General features: G+C 40.2%; 1 protein-coding gene across 1 annotated transcript; it reads left to right on the top strand.

Annotated features, from left to right (window-relative positions):
- The first annotated feature begins 2,754 nt into the window (after window positions 1–2,754).
- Window positions 2,755–24,251, top strand: LOC128743300 (homeobox protein Hox-D3). The gene is made up of 4 exons (XM_053839854.1): window positions 2,755–3,449; window positions 15,567–15,702; window positions 15,765–16,174; window positions 23,989–24,251. The coding sequence occupies exons 1-4, from the start codon at window positions 2,755–2,757 to the stop codon at window positions 24,215–24,217; spliced, it is 1,470 nt and encodes a 489-aa protein (XP_053695829.1). The 3' UTR covers window positions 24,218–24,251.
- The last annotated feature ends 40 nt before the right edge of the window (window positions 24,252–24,291 follow it).

Raw genomic sequence — 24,291 nt, forward strand, 5'->3', positions numbered from 1 at the left:
CCAAGAATTAATCGCAGGATCTTACGCTCAAAAACACCAAGAAGTCGGTCGCTCTTTTTCAACGTCCACACTTCGTGGTCGTACCCGCTGGAGAATGTGCATCTTATAGAGTGCGAGTGAATTTTTCCATTATTCGATTACCGATTAATCGGTGAACAAACTAGTCTGAATCTCACCCGCTATTCGGACGCTTGATTTTGAACCGTCAGGGGTAACGGGTGTCCTAATCCGTTTTGTTGGTAGACCGTGTTCAAGCATAATCCGCCACAGTTCATTTCGTTTAACTGAATCGTACGCCACCTCGCAGTCTATAAACCAATGGTGAATCTGCAAGTTCCCGGAATTATCGAGAATTTGTCACAAGGTGAATATTTGATCCGTCGTGGAGCGTCTCTCTCGAAAACCCCAATGGTATCCGCCAACAAAGGTTTACTACAACGGCCTCCGTCCATGAAACAGGATGCGAGAGAGTAAATGTGGCAATTGCTTAAAATACCAATTGGAGGATCCGATGCCGTTTTATGTATAGCTGGCGAGCTATCGAATTTTTATAATCAGCTACCCGCTGCTGGTCAGATGTGTGCTGCCCCTAATATGCAGTCACTAATAACCGCCTTTCTCAGTTTGCAAATAGTCAAAATTCCTTTCGGAGTTGCTATTCAGTCGTACCTTTGATTACGCTTACCCTGGTTTCATAACTAAAGATCTGCTGCCTCGTCCCTTAATACACCCACACTGGATAATACACTAAAACATGGCCAACATCTATTTCAAATCCTTTTTTCACAAAACTATTTTACTATCATCATAACGTAATGCGGTTTGAAAAAATATATTGCTTGACGTCAGAGGTTGGAAAACTCGCAAAATGAATAGATACGCCGAGCATCGGCAAACGGTTTTTATCATGATAAAACAGCTACGCGAGTGGTTCAATTCGCCTATGAGCAATGAGCAACATACACTCACGCTTTGTAGCATCGCTGAATATACGAATATCGTGAGCAAAGCAAAAGTGCGATTTACCGTCTTCTGCTGCTTGTAAAGCCACTAACACTACTTTAAACTATTCCCTTTTCGTGGTAATATTATTTTGAATACTTTCCGGCGTCCCCGGGCATTCTATATCCGATAAATCGAACACACTCAATGTTCAATATTCTATTTTTGAACGAATTCTGATGTTCACATTGAGGTTCTGTTCGTGATAAAATTCAAAGCTGATGCGTGCATTATCGGCGAGGCAGGCGAATAGTGTATGTTCATGAGGGATGTTCATCGATTCAAATGATCACTTTTTCGCGAATTCTCCAACCACTGCTTGACGTATAAAACATTAAAAACGCAAGAACATCAATAAACTGTATTAACTGTATTGAAATTATTAAATAGTTTTTTCTAATAGAGTAAACTTGTTTACCAGCTAGCCTATGGTTGATATTTATATTTACAGGTGAATTAAATACAATTGAATAAAAAAAAAATCGTTCGAGGTAAACAGACCAGGACCGTTCTTAAGCGGAAATGAAAGTCCATGATATTTTATATTTTTTATTTATATAGTTACAGCAACATTAGTTAAAAATAACATAAGTAACATCAGCAATTATTTCACTTTCTATTGTAACTATCAGTACACACATAATTCTATTAACCATCGTAATCCCAACAGTGAACAAAATGATTTCAAACTATCGCTTCAATTCTAGCTAAAACCGATTTGAAATTGTTCACAGGAAATAGATTACCTCTGCAGCAGCGTTAGCCGACGACGATGACGCAAACCGCACCATGGGAAATCAGAAACCGCTGAAAACAACTCGGACAAACGTCCAACTAAATAGAAATATATGATATATAAACTTTAACCCGTATGATGCTGAAAATCATTCCCGAATCCCACATCATGCACAAAACCCACTGAATCATAAAGTACGCGGCACCAACATACAACAAGGGACGACGACGACGACGACAACAATGTTTAACACGCACCACCAGGAGGGTTGCTCGCCGAAATCGATGAGCACCTCCACGTTCTGCGCACGATCGGCTTATGCACGTGACCCTTATGTGAACTGCTGTCGCAGCGACTTTACAACTTTTCATCCGGAATGCTACTGAGACCCCCGCTTAAACCGTGCTCTCCACTTACATATTCCTCTATACGTAGGGATGCAACCGTGCGGCTGCGGGTATTTTTTTTCGTCTGACTGCGCTAAGCGGGAAGATGAATGAGATGAGTAATGCCATCATCATACCATCACATTTATGCCGGCTGACATGGGAAAGCAACAAACAAAACTGTACGACATTCATGGCTCCGCCCTTGCTGCTGTCTTAACCAGTAGGGGTCTGGAAATGGCTGCCCGGATTGGTCGCATGGGAGGAGTTGCTTTATTGATTTTAATTGAGTATAAAAAGCTGATCAAGACCTGTGCTTAATTCATTGATAATTTTGCATTTGTCCTGATATCGCGTTGCGCTCCCGGATTGAGTCGTTTTTGTACTGATCGACGGTGGTGTAAATAGGTGATATTTGAACTGAATTTACTTTCGTCCCCACATCCACGGGTTTCCCTTGCGCTCCGGCTCGCGCCATCTATTAAGATAAATCAGTGTGCCTCTATTAATTACAGTGTTATTTATTGACTTGGTGAAAATGCAGCAGTGATTTGCCAAAGTGATACAATTAAAATTAGAGTTAATTGAAATTTAATTAAGGTTGATTGGTTTTAATGAAAAAGTTGGAAAATGGAATCAGCCGCGTTTGATGATCAAATATTTAGTGAATTTAACGACACCCTCAGTCCGCTTGGTACAAAAGCGATACATGCGAGTGGACCCAGTGGTCATAACATACAAGTGGTATTGGGTATCAATCAATCATCGCCTGATTCGTGCACACAACGTTTACCTGAAGTGAACAGTATTCTGGCCGCTGGATCGCCCAGTTACAAGAATATAGATTATACCAACCTGAATAAAGTGGACTATCACTCCAATGGAAAACTTGATCAGCAGTACTCGCCGAACTCCAACAAGATGGAGTACATCAACTGTAAGCTCGATTATTATTCGCCGCAGCTCAACGTTAATAGTAACCCAAATAAAGTAGAATTTGTTAAAACCCTAGATTATAATGCCAACGGTCGTGTCGAATATTCGCCGCCGTCGAAAGCACCTGACTATGGAAGCGGGAAGCTGGAATACGAAACCACCATGACCATCTTCCAGCAGCCGCCACCCATGAGCTCCACCACGCTCAATGGCTTGAACGATCCTGGCAAACGGAAAAACGACGAGGTTCACAGTGCTTCGGGATCGTCAACGCCCACCACGACAACTCCGATTGTCAATGGAAACGGAAGTGACAGTGCGTCGAGTTCGAATAAGAAGAACGACAAGAAGAAGGCCGATCCTAATGGGATAAAGAAGAAGAAGACGAGGTATATAAAAACTGTATTAAAAAACAAATTTTAATTTAAAATTATATATCGCTTATTCAAAATATGTATAGGCCATAAAAATTCCATAAATATTCTGTACAGTTGCACGTGACGCTAAACAAATTCTACTTTGAAAGTAGATACTTATTACTTGAACACTAGGTAGGGTGATGTATCTATTTTCGATAGATGTTACTCATACACTATTTTAGACATTTCCATTTGATTTTACCGCAAATGTCCAAAATAGCGTACGCGTAGCGTCCCAACAAACATTTTTGCTGTGTAATAGCTTATTAAACGCTTGTTTATTGAATATTGGTTATTCAACCGTTTTGAATAATCTACTATTCAAATAAAATATTTCTTGGTGCCTGTCCGTCGTATGTTCGAATCTCGGCTAGACGGTGCGGCTAGATAGAATCAGTAGGAATATTGCACTAGCCCCGTAATTGTCATGAACTCTAATAGCCGACTATGAAGTCTATCGATAAAGAAGGGTCAAGTCTTAAAAAGACTTTTAAGGCCAAGGCTTTGCTTCACTTTGCTTGAAGAAAAAATTCTTCATTTGATACGCTGCAGTAAAAATGATGGCATTTTACCTAAAGCTAAAAAATGTATCGTAAATTAAAACCGATGACTGCGTTAGAAAATAACTAATACTTACTCACCATGATGATGGTGTAGCTTCTTGCTTAAAACTTTAGAAGCAGAAACTTCAATGCTACGAGATGTTCGTTGAATGAAGATTAAATTTTTTATTAAATAGAATAACATGAATTACCAAGCAACACATTTAGAATTCAAATCCAGTAAAACTTAACTCTTATTTTTTAAGGCAGGAGATCTTATCGGTTTCGGTAGTAGTTATACGAACATGTTAAAATCGTTGGCGGAGCTAGTGCTGAATGCTAGGATGCTCTGTAACCTCCCGCATTTTGCATTTTGACTCTTTTATTTCGCCAAATTATTGTAGCTTGATAATACGATACAAAAAAAATTTGAACCAGAAAATTTTAGCTAATTACAGTTTTTTTAAAGCTTTAAAAACGGAACTGTTTCTGGGAGTTATTTGTCATACTTAGGTTAAAGTTTCAGGTTATATCCTAAATGCAGTCTTGTTACGAAAACAACACTAGATGTTGAAACAAAAATTTTAGCTTCATTTTTGTTTCACAAGTAATCAATTTACGTCAATTTAGTCCGGATCGTGAGATTTTTGACGTAGGCTACGTCTTACCGCAGGATGTCGTTCCATAATTCAAACTCTAGTTACCGTTACGAAAATATGAAGGATTTTAAACGCTAATAGCTTTGCCAATTATGAATCCTGCATAATTGCTGAAATAGTTCTTAAATTGTATGTTTTTTAATAATAATTATTTATAAATTTATGAACTTTAAATATGTTAAAAATATAAAGTAAGAACTTGCTCTTATGCAAACAAATCGGTAATTTTGTTTTGGTTATTGTTGTAGTACAGTTGGATTTCGAATTTGGCATGGTTCGTTTTTGGCATGGTTCGATTTTAGCATGCCTCGATTTTGGCAACACAAGATATTTCACTTCCAAAAATATGCTTAAAAATAAGTTTCTGCATACATACTTTAAATGACGAAAAAATGATGCTCTTAGTATGTTCATGAAAATAAGTTATGTGGTTTCGAACAATAATATTTGTATTACCGTAGGACTACGTCTTACCGCAAGGTGTCAATAACTTATTGGCACCGGACGGATAGCTCTTGGCGGACTTTAACATAAAATAGTTGCAATCGTTGATTAATGATGTTTAGTCAATTTCAAAAGCATTTACATTAAATTTTTTCATATCGAAAAAGGGTCTCGATTTTGGCACGGTTTCGATTTTGGCAACATAGTCGACACGCATTTGTTGCCAAATTCGAAATCCTACTGTAATTGAAAGTATTATGAATTACCACCATTAAAGTGCAACTAAAATAAATAAAATAACATATCTAATATTACTACGTTTTTAATAAATAATTTGAAACAAAAGATGTATTGCAAATTAAAAGTATAAGTTATAACTGATCGATGCAGCTGAGCAATTTGTTGGTGCATTCTACCCCTCTTTTATATTTTAATTTTTTTTCGTAGTTTCTGCCATTTTTGTGATGTACCATCGAGTACGACAGTCTATCAATTAGATAAATTGTATATATTATGACATTTGCATACTGACTTACCACTTGCCTTAAGGTGAAATGAGTCGTAATTGATTTTGTAAATTTCGAAAGCAGTTTTGTTGTTTGAAATAAAAATTCAGTTCAAGAAAATATATTCCCTGTGTTCAGATTGACAAGAAGAATGCAATGAATACATTTTTAAAAACAGAGCCCCTGTTTTGGGCCCAAAAATTGCTTTCGAAATTGGGCTTTCTGATGAAAAGTTAATGACTGCTTAAGTTAAGAAAACTATGATTTCTTACATGTGGAATATGATCGCAGATAATCCCTCGATTTTAAAGAGTGCTGCTATGTTTGATGCTTTTACATGCTACAAAATTATGAATTACATGTATTACAGCAAAATAAAATAAGTATTCACAATTTTATAAAATATATTCTGTACAGTGTTCCCTAGTTAATTTTAAAAATAATTAAAAATGCTACGAAAATACTGCCAATATTGTGATAAACGTGATACATTTGCCCCCAGATTACGGTACGTAGTTTTCCGTCACAACAATGCTCGACCACATGTTGCCGTGCCGGTCAGGGCACTAGGAGAATATTAACTTGAAAACTGTAATCCATATACCTTATTCACCAGATATAAAAGCAGCAAACACTGTATAACTTGCATTGTAGCAGTCTGTGTTATTCGCATGGCGCTGGTAACTGGAAAACCAACTAAACGCTTTTGAATTAGTGTGGATTGTTATCTCATTTACCATTATCCACCGAGATAGAATGTCCCCAAGTCTTGTCGGATAGTTTAGGATAAGCTCTGATCGTTACAGTTACCTTTTATAACAAAAATTTAGTTCAGTTCTTAGAATTGGAAGTTAAATGCTTGATACTCGACTTCTTTGCTAAAGTTTGATCGAGTTCCATCCTGTGTAGCCGAAGCAATTACTTCCTCCACCTGGGGAAAAGTAATAGGTCTTTTTTGGCGGAATTCATGTTGATGCATCAACAATGTTGGTGTTTGGAACCACTTGCTGGCAATTCGACTGGCAATTCGACGTTCGTATCTCAGGACAATCCCTGTCCACATTCACCGGTGAGCAAAGGAGACATGTTCGTCTACTTCCTCGAATTTATTGTTGTCGATCATTACACTACTGCCTAGATGGTATCGGTTGGCCTCGGTCCAGCCGGCTAACATGTACCTACTTTATTTTGATCGTATTTACCTTTAACCCAGTCTTCTCTGCTTCGCGCTTTAGTCTGTAGACTGCAAACTGACCGGCTTTTTAATACTTTGTAGCGCTATGTTGCACATCATACTTGAGAGATGAAGCCCTCTCAAAGATTGGATTGAACTCGACAATCCACCCGAAATCCGGACACAGCATTATATTGTAGGTTTAATCAGTCTGATCAGCTTCCTGCTGAAGCCGTTCTCGTCCATAATATTTCCTAACTCTTTTCGGTCGATGGTGAAATCAACGAGCAAATGGTGCGTGGGAAGTCTATTTACGGCCTTTTTGGAAAATCTACCACATCGTATCGTAGACATTTGATTCAACGTTTTGGGAAAGATTTGGGAAAGCACTTTGTAGATGGCATTGATGACGGTTACCTATCGCACGATAGTTTTCACAGTCCAACTTATCGCCTTTCTTGGCTGGCAGATAACTCCATCCTTCTACTCCAACGTTTGCTGTCTAGTACCTCAAATTCTAACAATCAACCGGTGCAGACAAGAGACCAACTTTTCCAGTCCCCTTTTAATGAGCTTCGCTCATTCCACTTAGGCAACAACTTAGGCCCGCGGGCCGCATGTGGCCCTTCGAGATGATTCATGAGGTCCGCGGACTGATTTGAAAGATGGTGGACTTATGAGAAAATTTTATGATGACATAGGAGTCCCTCAGTTTAGTCGTAATGCCTCGTGCATGTTGTAATCTGAATGCTTTCCGGTTTAAATCTTGTGGTGATTGCTAGAAAATTGTTTTTGTTGTCGCATATTTTACATTTTGTTAAGCACAGGAATGACCAGAGATTGTTGCGGCCCGCGTCAATTATAGGTGATCTGATTTGGCCCGCACCATGCCTATGCCTGGGCACCACTGCCTACGTTGTAGACTCGAATTTTGGCTGTTAGAGGCAATAGAATCGTAGCACTAGCACTAGCAAGTGTCCTGTACAGTGACACATATGTATTCGAACAAAAACAAAGCCATATGTTTTTGTAAATAAAGGCTTTGTTTCGAATTTAGAAGTTTTAGAAGTTGTTTACCCATAGATAAAGAAAGCAACAAACAATCATTACTCTATTGAATCACCTTTTGCCTGGATAACACGCTCCAAACGCTTTTTGAAGTCGTTACATGCGGCACTCACTACTTCCATCAGAATATCATCCCATATCTTGCTGATAACTAACTTAAATTCATCCAAATTATGAAATTTATAATTCTTGAGCTTCTGCAGCATGTACCCCCATATACAATAATTCAGTGGATTCAAATCAGGAGAACTTGGAGGCCATTCCTTTTTCGATATAAAATCCGTCAGATTGGCTTTGCACCACATCTGCACAAGCTCCATGCTGTTGAAAGCAATAAGATTCTTCACCATACATTCCCGAAACGTAACGTTTCTAGATAGTATTTTGCATTAACTTTCACACTCTTGTCAATAAATACAAGAGGAAATTTTTTACCGAAATGTTTGAGGTTACGAAATAAAGTGCCGCATGTAGCACCGTTTCGAAATTTATTTACTATCAACGACCATAACTCAAACATTGTACGTGCACACCGAACGAGACACAATACGAAAATGAAACTACATCAAGTAAGACTTTAATCATGATGACACACACATGGACTTAGTTTGATTGTACTAATTGTATATGCCGTTGTAAGCATAAAATGATTTTTGTTCGAATATATGTGTCACACTATACTCTAACAACTAGCTGCGATGTCTGCAGAATAAAAACAGAAGGTCCGTCGTTCGTACAATGGTCCATCAAGATAAATTCTCACTGCATTCGATTATATAGTATACTAGCTGACCCAGCAAACTTAGTATTACCCCAAATTAAACATAAATTGTAATTCTCGGATGAGCTTTGTCGGGATCTGGTATTTGCAAGTTTTTAATGAGTTCAAACTTTGATACAGTCAATTGATTACTTAGGGGGAAAATCAACTCTAATTCTTACCAATACACACAACTATGTTCGCAATGCAATTGGTTTTGCGATGATAAATTGGTCCTTCAGATGCAAGTAACACGAAAACAGAGCAGGCCCAATAATTAGAAGCATGCCGAAAATACCAGAAATGAAGATTCTTAGAACCATCCTAAGTCAGGAGGCAGTACTCTAAGCGCCAAATAAAAAATACGGGTGTAAAATTTTCATAGAAGGAACAAGTATACAAAGTTTGAAGATAATTGGAGCACTTCTGATCATGAAATTAATAAATGGGTACACCTGTACCCGGTTGATCAGATTGCGTTGAATTTTTGGTTGATCAATTAAGGGTTTTTTTTTATTTTAACGAGTAGGGAAATCTGCTATCAGACACCTGAGAAGACAACTCAGGGAGTGGGGTTTGGTATCCCGACCCCCCTGCTGGGGCGTGAGGATCCAGACCCACTAAAACCCTACTCGAGTCTCCAGCGTCAGTCCCCCCTGGCACCACCTTATCGGTGTTACTTCAGGGAGGGGCTATTGTGCTTAACGCACACCCTTAGATAACTACTGGAGTATGGTAGTTAGGCTGTTTATTCGCCGTTGATCGGCTTTCCAGCGGTTTTGTAGCTCAAGTACGATCTGGGTAGCAGCCGCATTGACCGCTCCCCAGACGTCCGAGCTAGAACACATCCTTTGGACTAAGTTATCCGGAGTAGTGTCCTGTCCGCTCACTGCCATCATGTTGCTTCTCACGCCCGCGAAACGAGGGCATATGAAGAAAGCATGTTCTGCAGTTTCCTCAACGTCCACGCATTCGGGACACGCGGGGGACTCCGCATGCCCAAACTTGTGCAGATACTGTCTAAAACAACCATGCCCTGACAGAATTTGTGACAGGTGGAAGTTGACTTCGCCGTAACGCCTGTTGACCCACCCGGATAGTTCCGGGATGTGTCCACCGGCCTTTTGTGGAATTAGACCATGCCCGCTGCCTTGTGATCATCGAGATCGATCTTGTGGTACTCCGTATGCCTCTAGTTCCACGTTGGTTGAAGCACTCTACGTCCTCGCTGATGATAATACCAATAGGCATCATACCCGCTAAGACGCAGATTGCGTCATGTGAAACTGTGCGATACGCACTCGTTACTCTTAAGCACATGAGACGATAGGTGCTTTCCAGCTTGGCTAGATAACTTTTGCTACTTAACGCCGATGACCACACCGGCCCGCCATACCTGAGTATGGACTGGATCACGTTGGCTAATAGCCTTCGCTTGCTGACATATACCGCAGAGCTATTAGACATCATACGAGACAATGCCGAAGTAGCTGTGGAAGCCTTCTTGCAGGCATAGTCGACGTGGCTCCCGAACTTGATCCAGTTTCCTGAATCGCATCCAATCTTCATAAGCATTATGGGCAGCCGTCAACTCTACCTCTCTGATAGATTCACCATAGACTTCCAAGGTGATGTCATCCGCAAAGCCGACAATCACCACCCCTACCGGGAACCTTAGCTTCAACACCTCGTCATACATGACGTTCCACAACACCGGGCCCAGTATGGAACCTTGCGGAACCCCTGCGGTGATTGGAACGCACTTCTGACCCTCCTCCGTGTTGTAGCATAGCACACGATTCTGGAAATAATTTTCCAGGATTCTGTACAGCGACACCGGCACTTGGACGTTCCGAAGCGAGTTGGCTATGGAGTCCCAGCTAGCACTATTAAACGCATTTCTCACGTCGAGCGTGACTACTGCGCAATAGTGAATACCTGTCCTCTCGCGCTGGATCGCCACCTCAGCTGTCTTAGTGACAGACAAGATGGCATCCACCGTAGATTTGCCTTTTCGGAAGCCGAATTGGTTCCTTGACAGACCGTTTGTACCCTCAGTCTACTGTACGAGTCTGTTAAGGATAACCCTTTCCAGCATCTTGCCGGCAGTATCGAGCAGACAGATCGGCCTATATGACGAGGGGACACTCGGAGGTTTTCCCGGCTTCGGCAATAGGACCAGGTTCTGTCGCTTCCATCTGTCCGGGAAGTGGCCAGCTTCCAGGCATCTACTCATTACTGCCCCGAATAATTCGGGAGCCTCCAGAATAGCCGCTTTAATGGCCATATTCGGGATTCCGTCAGGTCCCGGTGCCTTGCTCACCTTTAGGGATTTAGCGATCTCAATGAGTTCCTCGTTCGTAACCATTACTTCCTCCGCGACCTCTAAACCGCCGTCGCCCACGTTTCTTTGGATGTTCGGCACGGCGGCCGACCATCCTACGCTATGGTCTGAGATACTGAAACGTCGGCCGTGGGACGACTCAGCGGCATGAGGCCAGGGCCTTGGCTCGTAGCGCGGAAAGAGGCCCTCTATGATCCGCTCCAGCATATCTGGCGATCGCTCTGCGGGCGCCATCACGCCCTTCCAATTAAGAGTTAAACACCCTGAATCGCTTTATATTCGCCTTTGTGTATTCGTCCAAGCAAGTCCCATAATTGTTTGGCATATTCGAGCACATTTTCTCTAAGGGTAGGCGGGACAAAACCGTCACATTAAGCAAAAACGACTGCGTAAACAAAAGTTGTAGCTCAATTTCTAATTTTGCTGCTTGAAATGAAAAATAGATCTATTACCTCATGTAAAAAACGAAAACATGAATATTGGTCATGATTTTCTATTTTTATTTTTTTTTTTGCGGTTTGGAAACACATCCAAAAATATAGAATAATTTTTCCATGCGGGGTGAAATACGCCCACCAACGCACTATAGGCAAAACCGAGCAAAAAAACGGACGCAATTAAGATACGGCCTGCAGGCTGATAAAATATATGTGATCTTATGTAAAATTTTCCGGAGAATCGCTTGGTGCCAACCCCTTTCCTGTGTGTCATTGGGGCGTGCCCCATTTTACTCAACTTCCCCTATTTTTACCTTTTTTGCACTTTTTGGACTACACCATGCAAGGCTTTGAGATAACAAAGCTTAAAAATCTAATAAATGTGTATAAAGATGTCCGTAGAACCGAATTGGGTTCATCCCATTTGGTTTAGAGCAAATTAATTTTTTTGGTTGAGTTCCTGTTACCAAACCGACGATACCAAACGGGAAGCCAACCAATAAAATTATTTATCGGAAGCTAATAGAAGCGCTAGAACATTTAAAACTTTGCGAACGTGCTACTCGCTAGCTAAAATATTAGCGGTTAGCGGTGCTCACCTCTGCTAATCAACATCACACGCACAGAACAGAAGTGGAAGTCCGAACGATTCGGCGATCAAAACTGGTAACAGAGACTTTTTTGTTTTTCTTTTTCTTTGAGAAGGTTTTCGCAGAGAAGCGAATAACAGCAATATAAGCAGAACGCTCGCTGCCAATCGCATAGCAGCCTTCACATGTTTTCGTGTGCATTCGTATGCGTTCGTGTGTTTTCGTGGGAAAAAGTGACTCGCTACCGCCAGGTTCGCTAGTATCTGTAGAAAGTAGCATGTACGTGTTTGGATTTCTACTTCCACTTCTGTTCTGTGTCACACGCATACATTCTTTCAGATGGTTTCGAACACTAACACTTATAAGCAGTAGTAACTCCCTTACGATAAGAGATGGCGTTAGTAGTATCATCCTTTGCTGTGTATATGCGAACCTCCTTCTATGCCCAGTCTTGAAATCTGGAGTCTTCGATATAAGACAACATACTACCAACTACTACTCCACATATAACAAGATGGATCGGGTTAGCCATCCCGGAATCAATCTTGTAGGACCAGAGAGTACCAATCAAGGATCTAACATAAAATTTTACAATATGGGTACCGTCATCCGGGGATACTTGCAACACCGGGGTTACTTGCAACACTTTGGCGCATCGCGCTTTTGACAGCTTTAATGCATTTGTTTGTTAACATAACCATTTGTACCCAATGCCATTTTAATGAAGGGACGTTTACCTATTGTTTAGTTAAGTTTAATCCATTACATCATTGTTTTGCTTGTTTTTATACGATTGGAAAATAATACCATACCAATTTCAGAGTAGGAAAAATGGAAGTGCAAAGTTGCGTCAGTTCATTGACATGGAATTATTTTTTATTGTTTGGTTCCTGTACACAATTAGTGCATCATATAAGCAAACAAATAGCAACTTTGAGCTTTGTTTATATTATGAACTTGGAGAAGAAACAATGAATTCGTGTTGTTACTTCCAATATGGCGCGGCTTGCAGCAATTGTAAAAATGAAAATTATCGTAATAGACAGTATGTACAAAGTAACTTTGCATCTGTACGATGTTATTTTGTCTACCACCATCTCCAGAAAAATTAAAATTATGAAAAATTCCACGTGCCTTGAAACGGCAATTTGAAGTTTGCCGACATGCTGCATTTTCACCGAATATCTTTAAAAAAGCGATAGATGAAATTGGAAAACAAAAAACGCCTCCAGTATCTCTTGTTTTACTACAAATACATACAAAATATCTCAAAATAGTCATTCGCGGTTTGAAATCAGATATGAAATCATAAGAAACGCAAAATCAGAAAAGTGTTGCAAGTAACCCCGTTTACTGGGTAACTTGCAACACCCCTATGTTCGGTTCATTCTACAGATTCATTTAGTTTATATTTTTTCTCATAATCATAAATTAATAGTACTCACCACTATACAAGTTTTGGCTACTTACACTTGGACCTAAACGGTATACTTAGAAAGTTATACTAAGTAAAAGTTCAAAAGTGTTGCAAGTATCCCCGGATGACGGTATTAAAGTTCTTCTAATTAATCCGGCGGGTCATTTTTCACCATTTCAAATTGTTATAATTGCTAAACCTTGGGCCCTATTCTCACAGTCACCTCACTTAAATTTTTAAGGTGAGAGCACAATTTGCGATCCTCAGAGTCACCTAGGTTACTCCGCTCACCTGGATGACTGTGCAAATCAAATGGGGAGCTGTTAGGTGAGGTGCGCGTGACTGCCAAAATAGGGCGCGTAAGAAAAGTGAGGTGAGTGAGGTGACTGTGAGAATAGGGCTCCAGATGTTTGTTATTCTTGGATTGCTATATTTTCATTAAAAAAATTTCTATTCTATGATGCTTGGTCCAAGACATAGCTTAGCTTAGGTAGACTGCCCGTAGTTGCACTCCGTGATTGGCCGAACCAGAAAGATTGCACAAAGAACCAATTTAATGGTGCTTGGGAGTAGCATGACATTCGCATTGTGAAACTTCTACTGATTCAATACTTTGAAAATTGACCGATAACGACGCCGGCCTCAACTAAAAGGCTGTACAGTGGACCCCCATTCGTTTGAACGATTCCTCATGCAAACTAACGGGGTTACTTTTTAATTTGAACAACTGGTAACCCGAAATATGCTGAAATCTGTGTGAACTGGCCGCCCTGCTCTTTGTTATTGTTTTGGTGGTTTGTTTTAGTTGGCAGTCGCAAGTGCGAATATTGCATTTTCCGATCGGATTTCTATCTTAATCGTTAGGAAAACGAAATGTGAAACCGATTAAACACGCTAGGTCAGTACAAACAAATCGTGTTTATGTGCATTGTCTGCATAAACAAATCATGTCATGTTGAGAATGACATTTGAACCATTTTTAATTTGCACGTCGTGCAAACCAACGGGGTTCAAATTAAAAAGTGTTCAGATTAAAAATGGTCAAACGAACGCGGGTCCACGGTACTACATGGGAAAAGAAAGGAATATTAGTCTAATACTAGTTGTTGCTAGAGACCGCGGGTACCACTGCATCTCCACAAGTATCACGGGATAGGATTTATGTTAGTAGGGGAAGGTACAGATCAGGGCCCATCTTGGTAGATGATATGATCCAACGAAAAAAAGCGTCAGCAATTACATTTCTTCTAAATTTTTCGCGATCACCATTGTAAATAAATAGTCGTTTAGAAAACGCGTGCGACGTATTTGGGCCTGAATTCGTTTCGATGATTTGAATATTATGCCTTGGACATTTATTTTCGTAAGCGAAACATAAACTAGTCCCTCGCGAATCCATTGTGTGGGCGATTAATATTGCATCCGTCTTCATATCATATCATTCATATCCGTCGCATATCAGTCCCATTTTCTATGGAGTTTCCTATATAAATGGGACAGTTATGCAATTCACGGCAGTATATTGATATGGTAGAAAGGCAAAAAGTGAAGTAACTAAGACAGAAATTGCTGTATCGTTCATACTGAAAAATTATTCAGCACTTTGCTGCGCTTACCTAATAGACCTTTCATTTGCTTAATGGACAATACTTGAAGTAAGTTGTTTGTCTTCGATTGCTTTGAAATATATCACTAACGTTGTAATATAAAACCATAAACGATGTGCAACATGTATTGTAGCATTCCTACTTTGTTTTCAATCCACTTTTTCGATCAAATGAAACAATGGAATGTTAGAGCCCATATCTGTCTGTAGACCGAGTCTGTGATACGAGGTCATAAAATCTTTTCAGAAAGAAACCAGAATGAACTGGATAAATTTCTCCTTTGAAACAATGACAGTTAAAGGGCCATTCAAGGTATAGGTCAATTGTTTGGATTATTGGTTTGAGTATGAGTATCTTTTCTTGGACTGCAGTTATATTCTCCCTCTAAATTTACATCCCAGCTCGGCTGGTGCAGACAAAATAGAGCTGAACTATGTCATAAGTCAACACAACTCTCAAACAGAGATGAAAGAAACAATACTAACATTGGTTATGTCACAAAATGGCAGTTTACTTTATTCGGTACCGTACATTTTCAGGACAACGTTTACCGCATACCAGCTAGAAGAGTTAGAAAGAGCTTTCGAACGAGCTCCCTACCCGGATGTTTTTGCACGGGAAGAACTTGCGCTCAAACTCAACTTAAGTGAATCTCGTGTACAAGTTTGGTTTCAGGTAAGTGTTGACGGAGGTGGTGTGCAAACAATTCAATTAACCTTCCATCTCTTCTCGTTCAGAACCGGCGCGCCAAATGGAGGAAACGCGAGCCACCTAGGAAATCCGCCTATATGGGCAATAACAGTCCATCAACGCCAATGAATGGCCCGATTGGAACCACATTCACACAGTACCCGCAGACAACGACAGTAACCCCACCAGGCAGCGTAGAAAGCTGGCCCACCTACCAAACTCCTTACGAGCTAAGCCCCCATTTCAATCTACTATCTCCTGCTGCTAGTCCTTATGGTTCCTTTACCACCCAGTATGGTACTTATGTGCACGAAAGTCAATTATTTCCCGTAAGGCAACATTTCGATTACGGTAGTCCATCCAGACCAGGAGCCGAACCCGAAGAGCCACATCACAAAACGGAGCATTATGCGTCACTGGACGATAAATTCGATACGCACTGTTCTGTCTCTGATGGGTAAGTTTCTCCTACCGATTAATTTGTTCTCAAAGTCCTATTTGTACACATGTTGTTGCATTCGAAGTCGGAAATGAAACAATATCAACGATTATACACGGGGAATTAGAGACAATACACTTCACTTGAAGATTTAAAATGCATATGGCAAAATGCTTCTGTCAACCTATAGTTCTTCTGCTTCAAAAGACCCCCTTGACCATTTGCCATAAGAGACAGGCCAACTTTCCCTACGAGTGTTTCACATGGTCATCATGGTTTCTGATTTCCGTCTCCGGTTGCTTCGCCGGATACCGATACTCGCTCGGAGCACACTGAAGACCGGACCGTTATATTGAAACGAATCGCATTAAATCTGCATCTGTCTCGAAAGTGTTCGGAGATAATAAATTTGAAACAATTGAAGCTTTTTCATTTTCACTTGCACGAACGTACGGGCAAAATAGTGCATCTAATTCAAACATGCCACGACCAATTGTGATCCTGTTTTCGGTCTCGCAAGCCCGCTTCTGTGGGCGGCCTGTACCGTAGGCTCAAGCACCATCCAGCAGTTGCGTTACAGTATTGCTTCACATAGTAGCGGAAATGTCGAATAAATAAAAGCCTATCGGTTCGATTAATCACTATTTCTTCCAAAATTCTAACGTAAACTATCACAATAGTTGAGTCATGGTATGGTTTTCATTGAGATATTCATTTTTACTAAGTATCAAAAATTTCTTTCGTAAAAATATGCAATAAACATAAACTCGGTATCCTGCAGCAGAACACTGTTCCCAACGATTGTTCGAAACCACATCCATTGCAGAGAGGAACCGGAAAATGAGGAAAAGAATGGCATACTGTAAAACACATCGATTTTCCGTTTCTATGTGAAGTTTTTCTGTGCGAATATTTCGCTTTTTGTTCATATCACGCTTTGACCAACCAACGTTGAAATTAAAAACACGCATGTACCTATCTATTGGATAAACATTGTTAGGGCTCAATTCACAGAATAGACGGTATTTTTTTCCAAAGAATGCCATTTCGATACAATCAACAGAAAGCAGGTCCAATCGTACGCAATTTGTCATATTTCAACCCGGGAAAAAGGTCTGCATTGGTCTGGGTGCACGTGATAAATCAATCATCCCCCAAAAGGGTCTCCCGGTTCATACACACGCGCACATAAACAGACACTCTCTGGTGGTTACAATAAACCAATAATGATTAATCACTGCTTGATAAGGGTGCTAAGTCGAAAGGACTAGCGTTATGTTTCCCATTAGCGGAAGGTTTCGCCACCCGAAGGGAAAATGCCGGAGACCTGATTTTTTTTGTCGAGCAATGTATCAGAGATATATACACGCTCTGTGATAAATTGCTGTGTACATTTAACTGCGTACGTCTTGGTCAGAAGTCGCAACCGAACTCAACGGAAACCAACTGATATCAACACGAGGACAAAGGGCTAACAAACTGTATTTACTGCAATTACTGCAAGGGCTAACAAACTGTATTTACAAATAATTATTCTCTCCATAAGAACTATACCTAGGGTCCAAGAACATCTCCCGTAGATTTAGCATCTCTTTGCTGACAAACTTTGCCGTCGGTTCTGGAGTACAAATTAGATAATTGCGGGGATAGTGCGATGCCAAAACCGGGATTCGAAAACACTTTTACCTTCCTATTAGACCAGCATCACACCTGTGGGCCTACAGAGAGGGTAATCAAATGAAAGTTTTCAATTGGACAATTGAATTACTGTTTTTTTTTTCTCGAGGGAAAATCTCATCCTTCCAATCCTTGCTATACGATAAAAATTGATTTAATCGAATGAGCTATGGAAGAGATCTATCAAATCAAATAAATTCTTCAACAATGGATTGTTTGGGTGTAGTTTGGGTTGTTACAAATTCTGCAAATTAAGACTGCACGTGAAAACATGAAACGTGAAAAATGCATAGGGTACGGGAGGATATTCACTAAGCGATTGCTTCTATTTTTGCGGCCTAGGCCTAGTTCTAGTGGAAGAACAGGTGGTTTTGATGCAACGATAATAAAGTACAGGTTAGGCAGATTGTACAGGCGTATCGTACAGGCGTATAGTTAATAACAGGCCCCCTCAGCAGAGACAGAGTAGAAATAAGAAAATGAAATTGCGTATGATTTTGGAAAGCTCGCCGTACACCAGAACGAAAAAATGAATATCACATTCGTCGTAAACAAAAATCCCGTTTTTAAAGATTTATTTTTACAAGTCTAATAAATAAATGTAAGTGTAATAAATAAGCATTTAAGTTGCGACCATTTGGTACCAATTTTATCGCTTGTGGCATCACCTTGCATCAAAACAACGATCTGTTCTGATTTGTTTCAACTATTCAACTCGCGTTTGAAACCCTCATATGGTCGTCGCTTTCAACCTGCAAGAACCATCTCGCACGCTGGGCCGCTCTGTTAGTAGTACCGGTGGGATTGTTGAAAAGAACCTTTTTAGCTGCATTGCCGACCGGCCATCCTTAAGAGGTGCTCAGCCAACCTTAAGCTACCGACTATCACAAAATGTACGATAAGGATTTCTCCAAGCAGTGTCTATAGCTCGCGATTCATACTCCTTCGCTACTCTCTGCTTTCAGTTTATACTATGCCAAATATCCTCCGCAGTACCTTCCACTCCAACACGGCAAAGGCACGCATGTCTTCCTGATGAGCACCGTTACAAATACAAGTTCATAAAAAACTGCCGGTCTAATAAAGGTTCTGTACATTGTCAGCTGGCATGTTCTTCTTGATCGTGGTGTTTTGCGAAGGGCAAAGTAACCCCGAAGGGCAAAGTTTCCCATGGGGTTTCTGTCAAATTTCCGCCCTGTAGTAACATCCGTATGCATTGTGTCTGGGCCTTAACTCAAACGTGGTACCCAAGCAACAATGTGAGTTTTATTGTGCTCTTATGGTGGTTTTCAGGACCAATTTTGGTCTAAAATGCCATCATAAGACTGTAGTAAAACCCAAATTGTTACTTGCGACGTGCACACCAAACGAGACAAAATACGAACATGAAACTACGTCAAGTAAGACGTAAGTATATATAGTATAGACGTTGTCTATGCCGTTGAAGCATAAAATGATTTTTGTTCGAATATATATTTGTCACATTATATACTTCGTCCCATTGAACAATACTGTGACTTAAGACCATAGACGTCTGTAATGAATGTTGTATGGCAACGAACAACACCCAGAATAGAAAAAACCTTAACATGTAGGTTGAATCACAGCTTGTTATCAATTATCACACGTAAGTCGTGTATGGAATTTACCCGCTCAAGAACGGTTGAGCCAAATCTTGTATGGGAATTAAGTAGTAGCTAAGCAGCGAGTAAAATTTGAGGTCGAGGCGAGCAAGATGGAGGTCATCAGCGGAGCAAGATTTTCCACGTGACAGCCGGTATGCGAGATCATTTACGTACAGGATGAAAATAAACGGGGCTAAACGCTTCCTTGAAGAACTCCCGAATTAACGTTGAATGCAGTTAACGCTACTGTCTACATAATTGGTCATGGTCATTCTCAGGTTAAATTTCACCACTTTCTGCAACTTCGCAATTCAGGTGCTCACCCAGAGCTACTTCCACCTGTCGAGCACGTCGCCCTCGTTCGTGATCTGGTTCTCTTCCAGGCCCGGAAAATGTCCCGAATTGATTAATTTTTTAATCGAAACAGTTTCTAAGGATGAAATATAGGAAATTATGTTACATTACATGAAAAAACTTACAGCTGACACCGCTCGTCAGCCGGTGCACACCCTTCCCAGTCACGGCCCCGCCTGGACAATGTCGCTGGTGACTGTTCTCTTCATCTTCACCTTTCGCTTCGTTATCCCCCAATATATCGATTCCGGACGAAAGCGGGGACATTTTGGTGCACTCAGCTCTTTTGAAATGAACCATTGTCCATTGTAGCATACCTGCTGAAACTGCGGCAGGCTATCATGGCACTTCTCAAGTAGCACACGCTATCTTATTAAGTTACTGTAGCCCATTTCTCACCAATTTTAGTCGTAAATAGGTGGCAGAAACAAAATGTGACAAAAATGTGCTACTTGTGTTAAAGAACGGCAAAATACGCCTGGTGAGGCTTCTTATCTGTCTCAAAACACTGGTTTTCACACGGATGCCAATAAAACAGATCTCTTGCCAAGTCATGACCTATCGCGAACCCATCGCCAAAACCAATCCCGAATCTGCTACAAATCCTACCGCGACCCAGTTCATAAAGAACAGCTCACCAGACCGGATTCTAGCGTTTGTTTATTGTTTGAGGCTTCTGTGGGCTCCCCACTTGCTCGGTCACATTTGTAGCCATTCCGAGACGGATTTATCCTACAGTATAGCGGTCAGTATTCAGTTTTTTCACCAAAGCACAATCCGTGATGCTGAGATCAGCCTTAACTTTCCGAATGACTTTCAACCGCAGTTCACGATCAAGAGTTCAACAACAACGTCTGGTCTGCGCCTTGCGGACAGCCTGGAGAGTTTCCTAGCACCCCTCAATTACTCACACCACAGCTCTTTTAGGATAATCCGTCAGTCCCGACCAGGTGACAGGTGCACACAACGAGCAGGTGACCGCACACAATGACTTTCATTTCTCCTCCTGCATGATGAATATCTAGAAACTATGTTATCTTTAAACTGCGAAAAAATATACCGAACTGTTTGCAAATAACACAACGCTACCAAAAGCTATCATCCACGGCCACTGGGAGCGCCGCTATCGCCAAAATGAAGTGCCCAATTTCTAAATGATACATCTTTACTAGCGTACCAATTTTGCAAATAAGCCATTCAATATGTCCGGCATTCATCCAAATTGTGCTTCAAGCGCTGATTCGGATATTTACTGCCATTGTAAGACCGAGGATATTCCGCGTAATGTGATAGTTTGCATTGGACCGTCTTGCCATATTCAGGATAGAGATACCAGGATTGAACTAAACGCATCTCAGTATCTTTCTCTTCAGCTCTCAGCCCTTGGTTCCGGTTTTCTTGAAAGTTCTTTGCTGCCTTTTCACACCTACGTCACAGACAAACAGACGTAACACTCGCTTTCCATTCATCGTACCGATTAAACCGTCATTTCAAATTTGGGCTTAGTTGGGAATGTCTCCGTTTTGGTCAAAGTGGCGCTTTTTGACGAAAGAAGGGGAATTCTCCATAAAAAATACTTACTACTTCGAGGGATACCCATGTCGCTATTTGATATTTGGGAATATCGATCATAGATGGTGCTAGTGTTCAGGCTAAATGTGAGGTACGATAATTTTTGTTGATTTTTCTTCCAAGAGTTATGTCTGTTTGTCTGTGCCTAGGTTTTCCTTAGAACCATTCAGAACATTACACACTGGTGACTTTGGCATTTTTAGCACTTTAGCCAACTTTCATCCAGACCGCTCTGGACTTTCGAGGTGTTTGTGCAAGATTTTTTACGTCATTCGAATTCCATTCTATGCTACTCTGCAACGTGGTGGAGTATTTTGACGAAGCTTACACAAATTGTTCTTTATGTATGTACGTATGTATGTATGTATGTATGTATGTATGTATGTATGTATGTATGTATGTATGTATGTATGTATGTATGTATGTATGTGGCATGTAATCAAAGTTATGGCAAATGGTTCCTGTTCTTACCACAAGAGACGTGCCAGTGACACACGAAGGGCGTACGGATTTACTTTTAGTCAGATTTTAACTCCATAGAGGAAGCTTGACCTTCATTCAGTAAACGCGCGTAGGCTTTGGCAGCGTGCGGACTGTCCAATTGCCGAATGTTTAACCGAGGAGGACGGCTTTTTAACAAATGGTATGCCATCAATAAATTTGAGCGCTCATATAATGGGCATAGTTAATGTGTGCAACCCGATGGAAGCATATGTAAATGATAATCAAGAAAAACAGGCCGACGCACAGCGGGACGGCTTCAAAAATAAGCGGACATCAGCTTTTGCGGCGAAACTATTAAGTTTTTCGCATTAGTGTCTTCGCAAAAGTTTCTTGGTTTTCAATATATTTTTTTGTTAGATAGATAAAAATTACATTAAGGGGGTGGGTCAATAAATAGAAAAATTAACTTTTTTATTTTAGGTCCAAAATAAACAGTGCCCTAAGAAAAGTGGTAGAGGACATTATTTAAAGAGTATTTGGTGAAGGAAAAAAGTTTCTATCCCTTAAGGGAAAAAAGATATTGAGCTACACAATAACAAACCCCCTTAATATCAGTTTTCCTAATTTTTCTTGCTTATTTCCGTTTCTACGTAGTTTTGAAGTTCAGCTAAGTTTAAGATATAGTAAAAATGCATCTTTTTGCTGAAGAGAGCGTAGCTCTCGCCTTTTGGGATTTTGAGCTGTTACAGTTTTTATATAATTTTGTAGTCAATTTTAAGGTGATTTATTTCAAAAAGGCGCAAGTACGCGCAGCCAATCTCAGCGACTTTAAGTGATATGATGTAGTGGCTTTCATTTCATGTATATGTTACGGTGGAACACGGTGGAACATTTGAGCAAACTGCGACTAAAAATATCACGTTTTACGCCTGGAAAATTACATAAAGTAACCTAATAGCCCAATACAAATGGTATAAACTCATTTGAAATAAAAATAAATCTAATAATGCATGATTTAAACATTCAATGATGCTATATTTCTAAATATCTGTTCATTTCTTCATCGTTAGCTTCGGAGGAGTCAAGAGTACCGTTTCCTGAAAAATTTGGTTCATGCAATAACTTCTTCAATAAGCAAGAAAAATTAGGAAAACTGATATTAAGGGGGTTTGTTATTGTGTAGCTCAATATCTTCTTTCCCTTAAGGGATTGAAACTTTTTTCCTTCACCAAATACTCTTTAAATAATGTCCTTTACCACTTTTCTTTGGGCACTGTTCATTTTGGACCTAAAATAAAAAAGTTAATTTCTCTATTTATTGACCCACCCCCTTAATGTAATTTTTATTTATCTAACAAAAAAATACATTAAAAACCAAGAAACTTTTGCGAAGACACTAATGCGGAAAACTTAATAGTTTCGCCGCAAAAGCTGATGTCCGCCTATTTTTGAAGCCGTCCCACTGTGCGATGATGAGAATGTGGTAGATTGCATTCGTTGTTCGTAATTTAGGTAGTTTACCTTACTGGGGCCTCGCTGGCTGGTATCGTTATGAGACTGCCATCTTTGCTTCCCTGTAGGGTAAGACCATATCGTGAGCCGTTCTTAACATGGAGTACGGACATTCGTATACTAGGTTGCTGAAACGGTATTCTTCATGCCAAAACCTCGATTTGCATCGGGTTGCGACTTGTGACCTCGATTGCTACGTTGAGGGCATTTAACAAAAAAATCATTTGTATTACTCTCAGGGTAGCCGTGGATCTTTAAATTCCACTAAAGTCAGAAAAAAGACAGCTTTTGTGGAAGCATTTCTCTGTTTCTCAGACGGTTAGCTATGGTTTATTATTTCACAGGTTTTTATTAATTTATCTAAAGCAATCCTTATTTTTTATACCGAAATCAGCATGTTGGTAGCCATCAAACAATTTGCGGCATTATGTATTGACGGCTGCCATAGAACGCTAGTTTTAGGTACTTGAACAAAGTAGCAAAAACTAGGAATATAATAGTAACAAAAATAGATTATTGTGTTGTTACCATCTTTATCACATTTTTATTATTTCAGTTACGTTTGATTGATGAATAAACTATTACCAAGTTAGAATTCGTTTTGGCAGCTTACATTATTAATACTTTTATACTTTTAATCATTTCTAGGGTCACTAATGGAAAATACGTTGATGACACTAAGTACATTCACGCAGTTAACATCATCGATGATGCCAAGTACACCAGCAATTGCCACATGGAGGACCCAACTTTAAAACAATCCCATTACGGTGCCCCCAGCTCCTGTCAGCCGGAAGACGAGACTGACTCGCTTGGCATCGTAAAGTCTGAGGATGGCGTTAATCACAGTTATGTTTTACCACCTTTTTTGCGCTAAAGCAGAAGCTTTCAATAACAAAAAACCCTTAATAAGCGGACAGCATCGTTGTTATTATGTAGGCTATTGAGCTA

Source organism: Sabethes cyaneus, chromosome 3, assembly GCF_943734655.1.
Source record: "Sabethes cyaneus chromosome 3, idSabCyanKW18_F2, whole genome shotgun sequence".
Lineage (NCBI taxonomy): Eukaryota > Metazoa > Arthropoda > Insecta > Diptera > Culicidae > Sabethes > Sabethes cyaneus.

Excerpts from the sequence above, each read along its gene's own strand:
- LOC128743300 (XM_053839854.1), top strand. The coding sequence starts at position 2,755 with ATGGAATCAGCCGCGTTTGATGATCAAATATTTAGTGAATTTAACGAC. Across the intron at positions 3,450-15,566 it reads ATAAAGAAGAAGAAGACGAG|GACAACGTTTACCGCATACC; the intron begins GTATATAAAAAC and ends GTACATTTTCAG. Across the intron at positions 15,703-15,764 it reads GTGTACAAGTTTGGTTTCAG|AACCGGCGCGCCAAATGGAG; the intron begins GTAAGTGTTGAC and ends CTTCTCGTTCAG.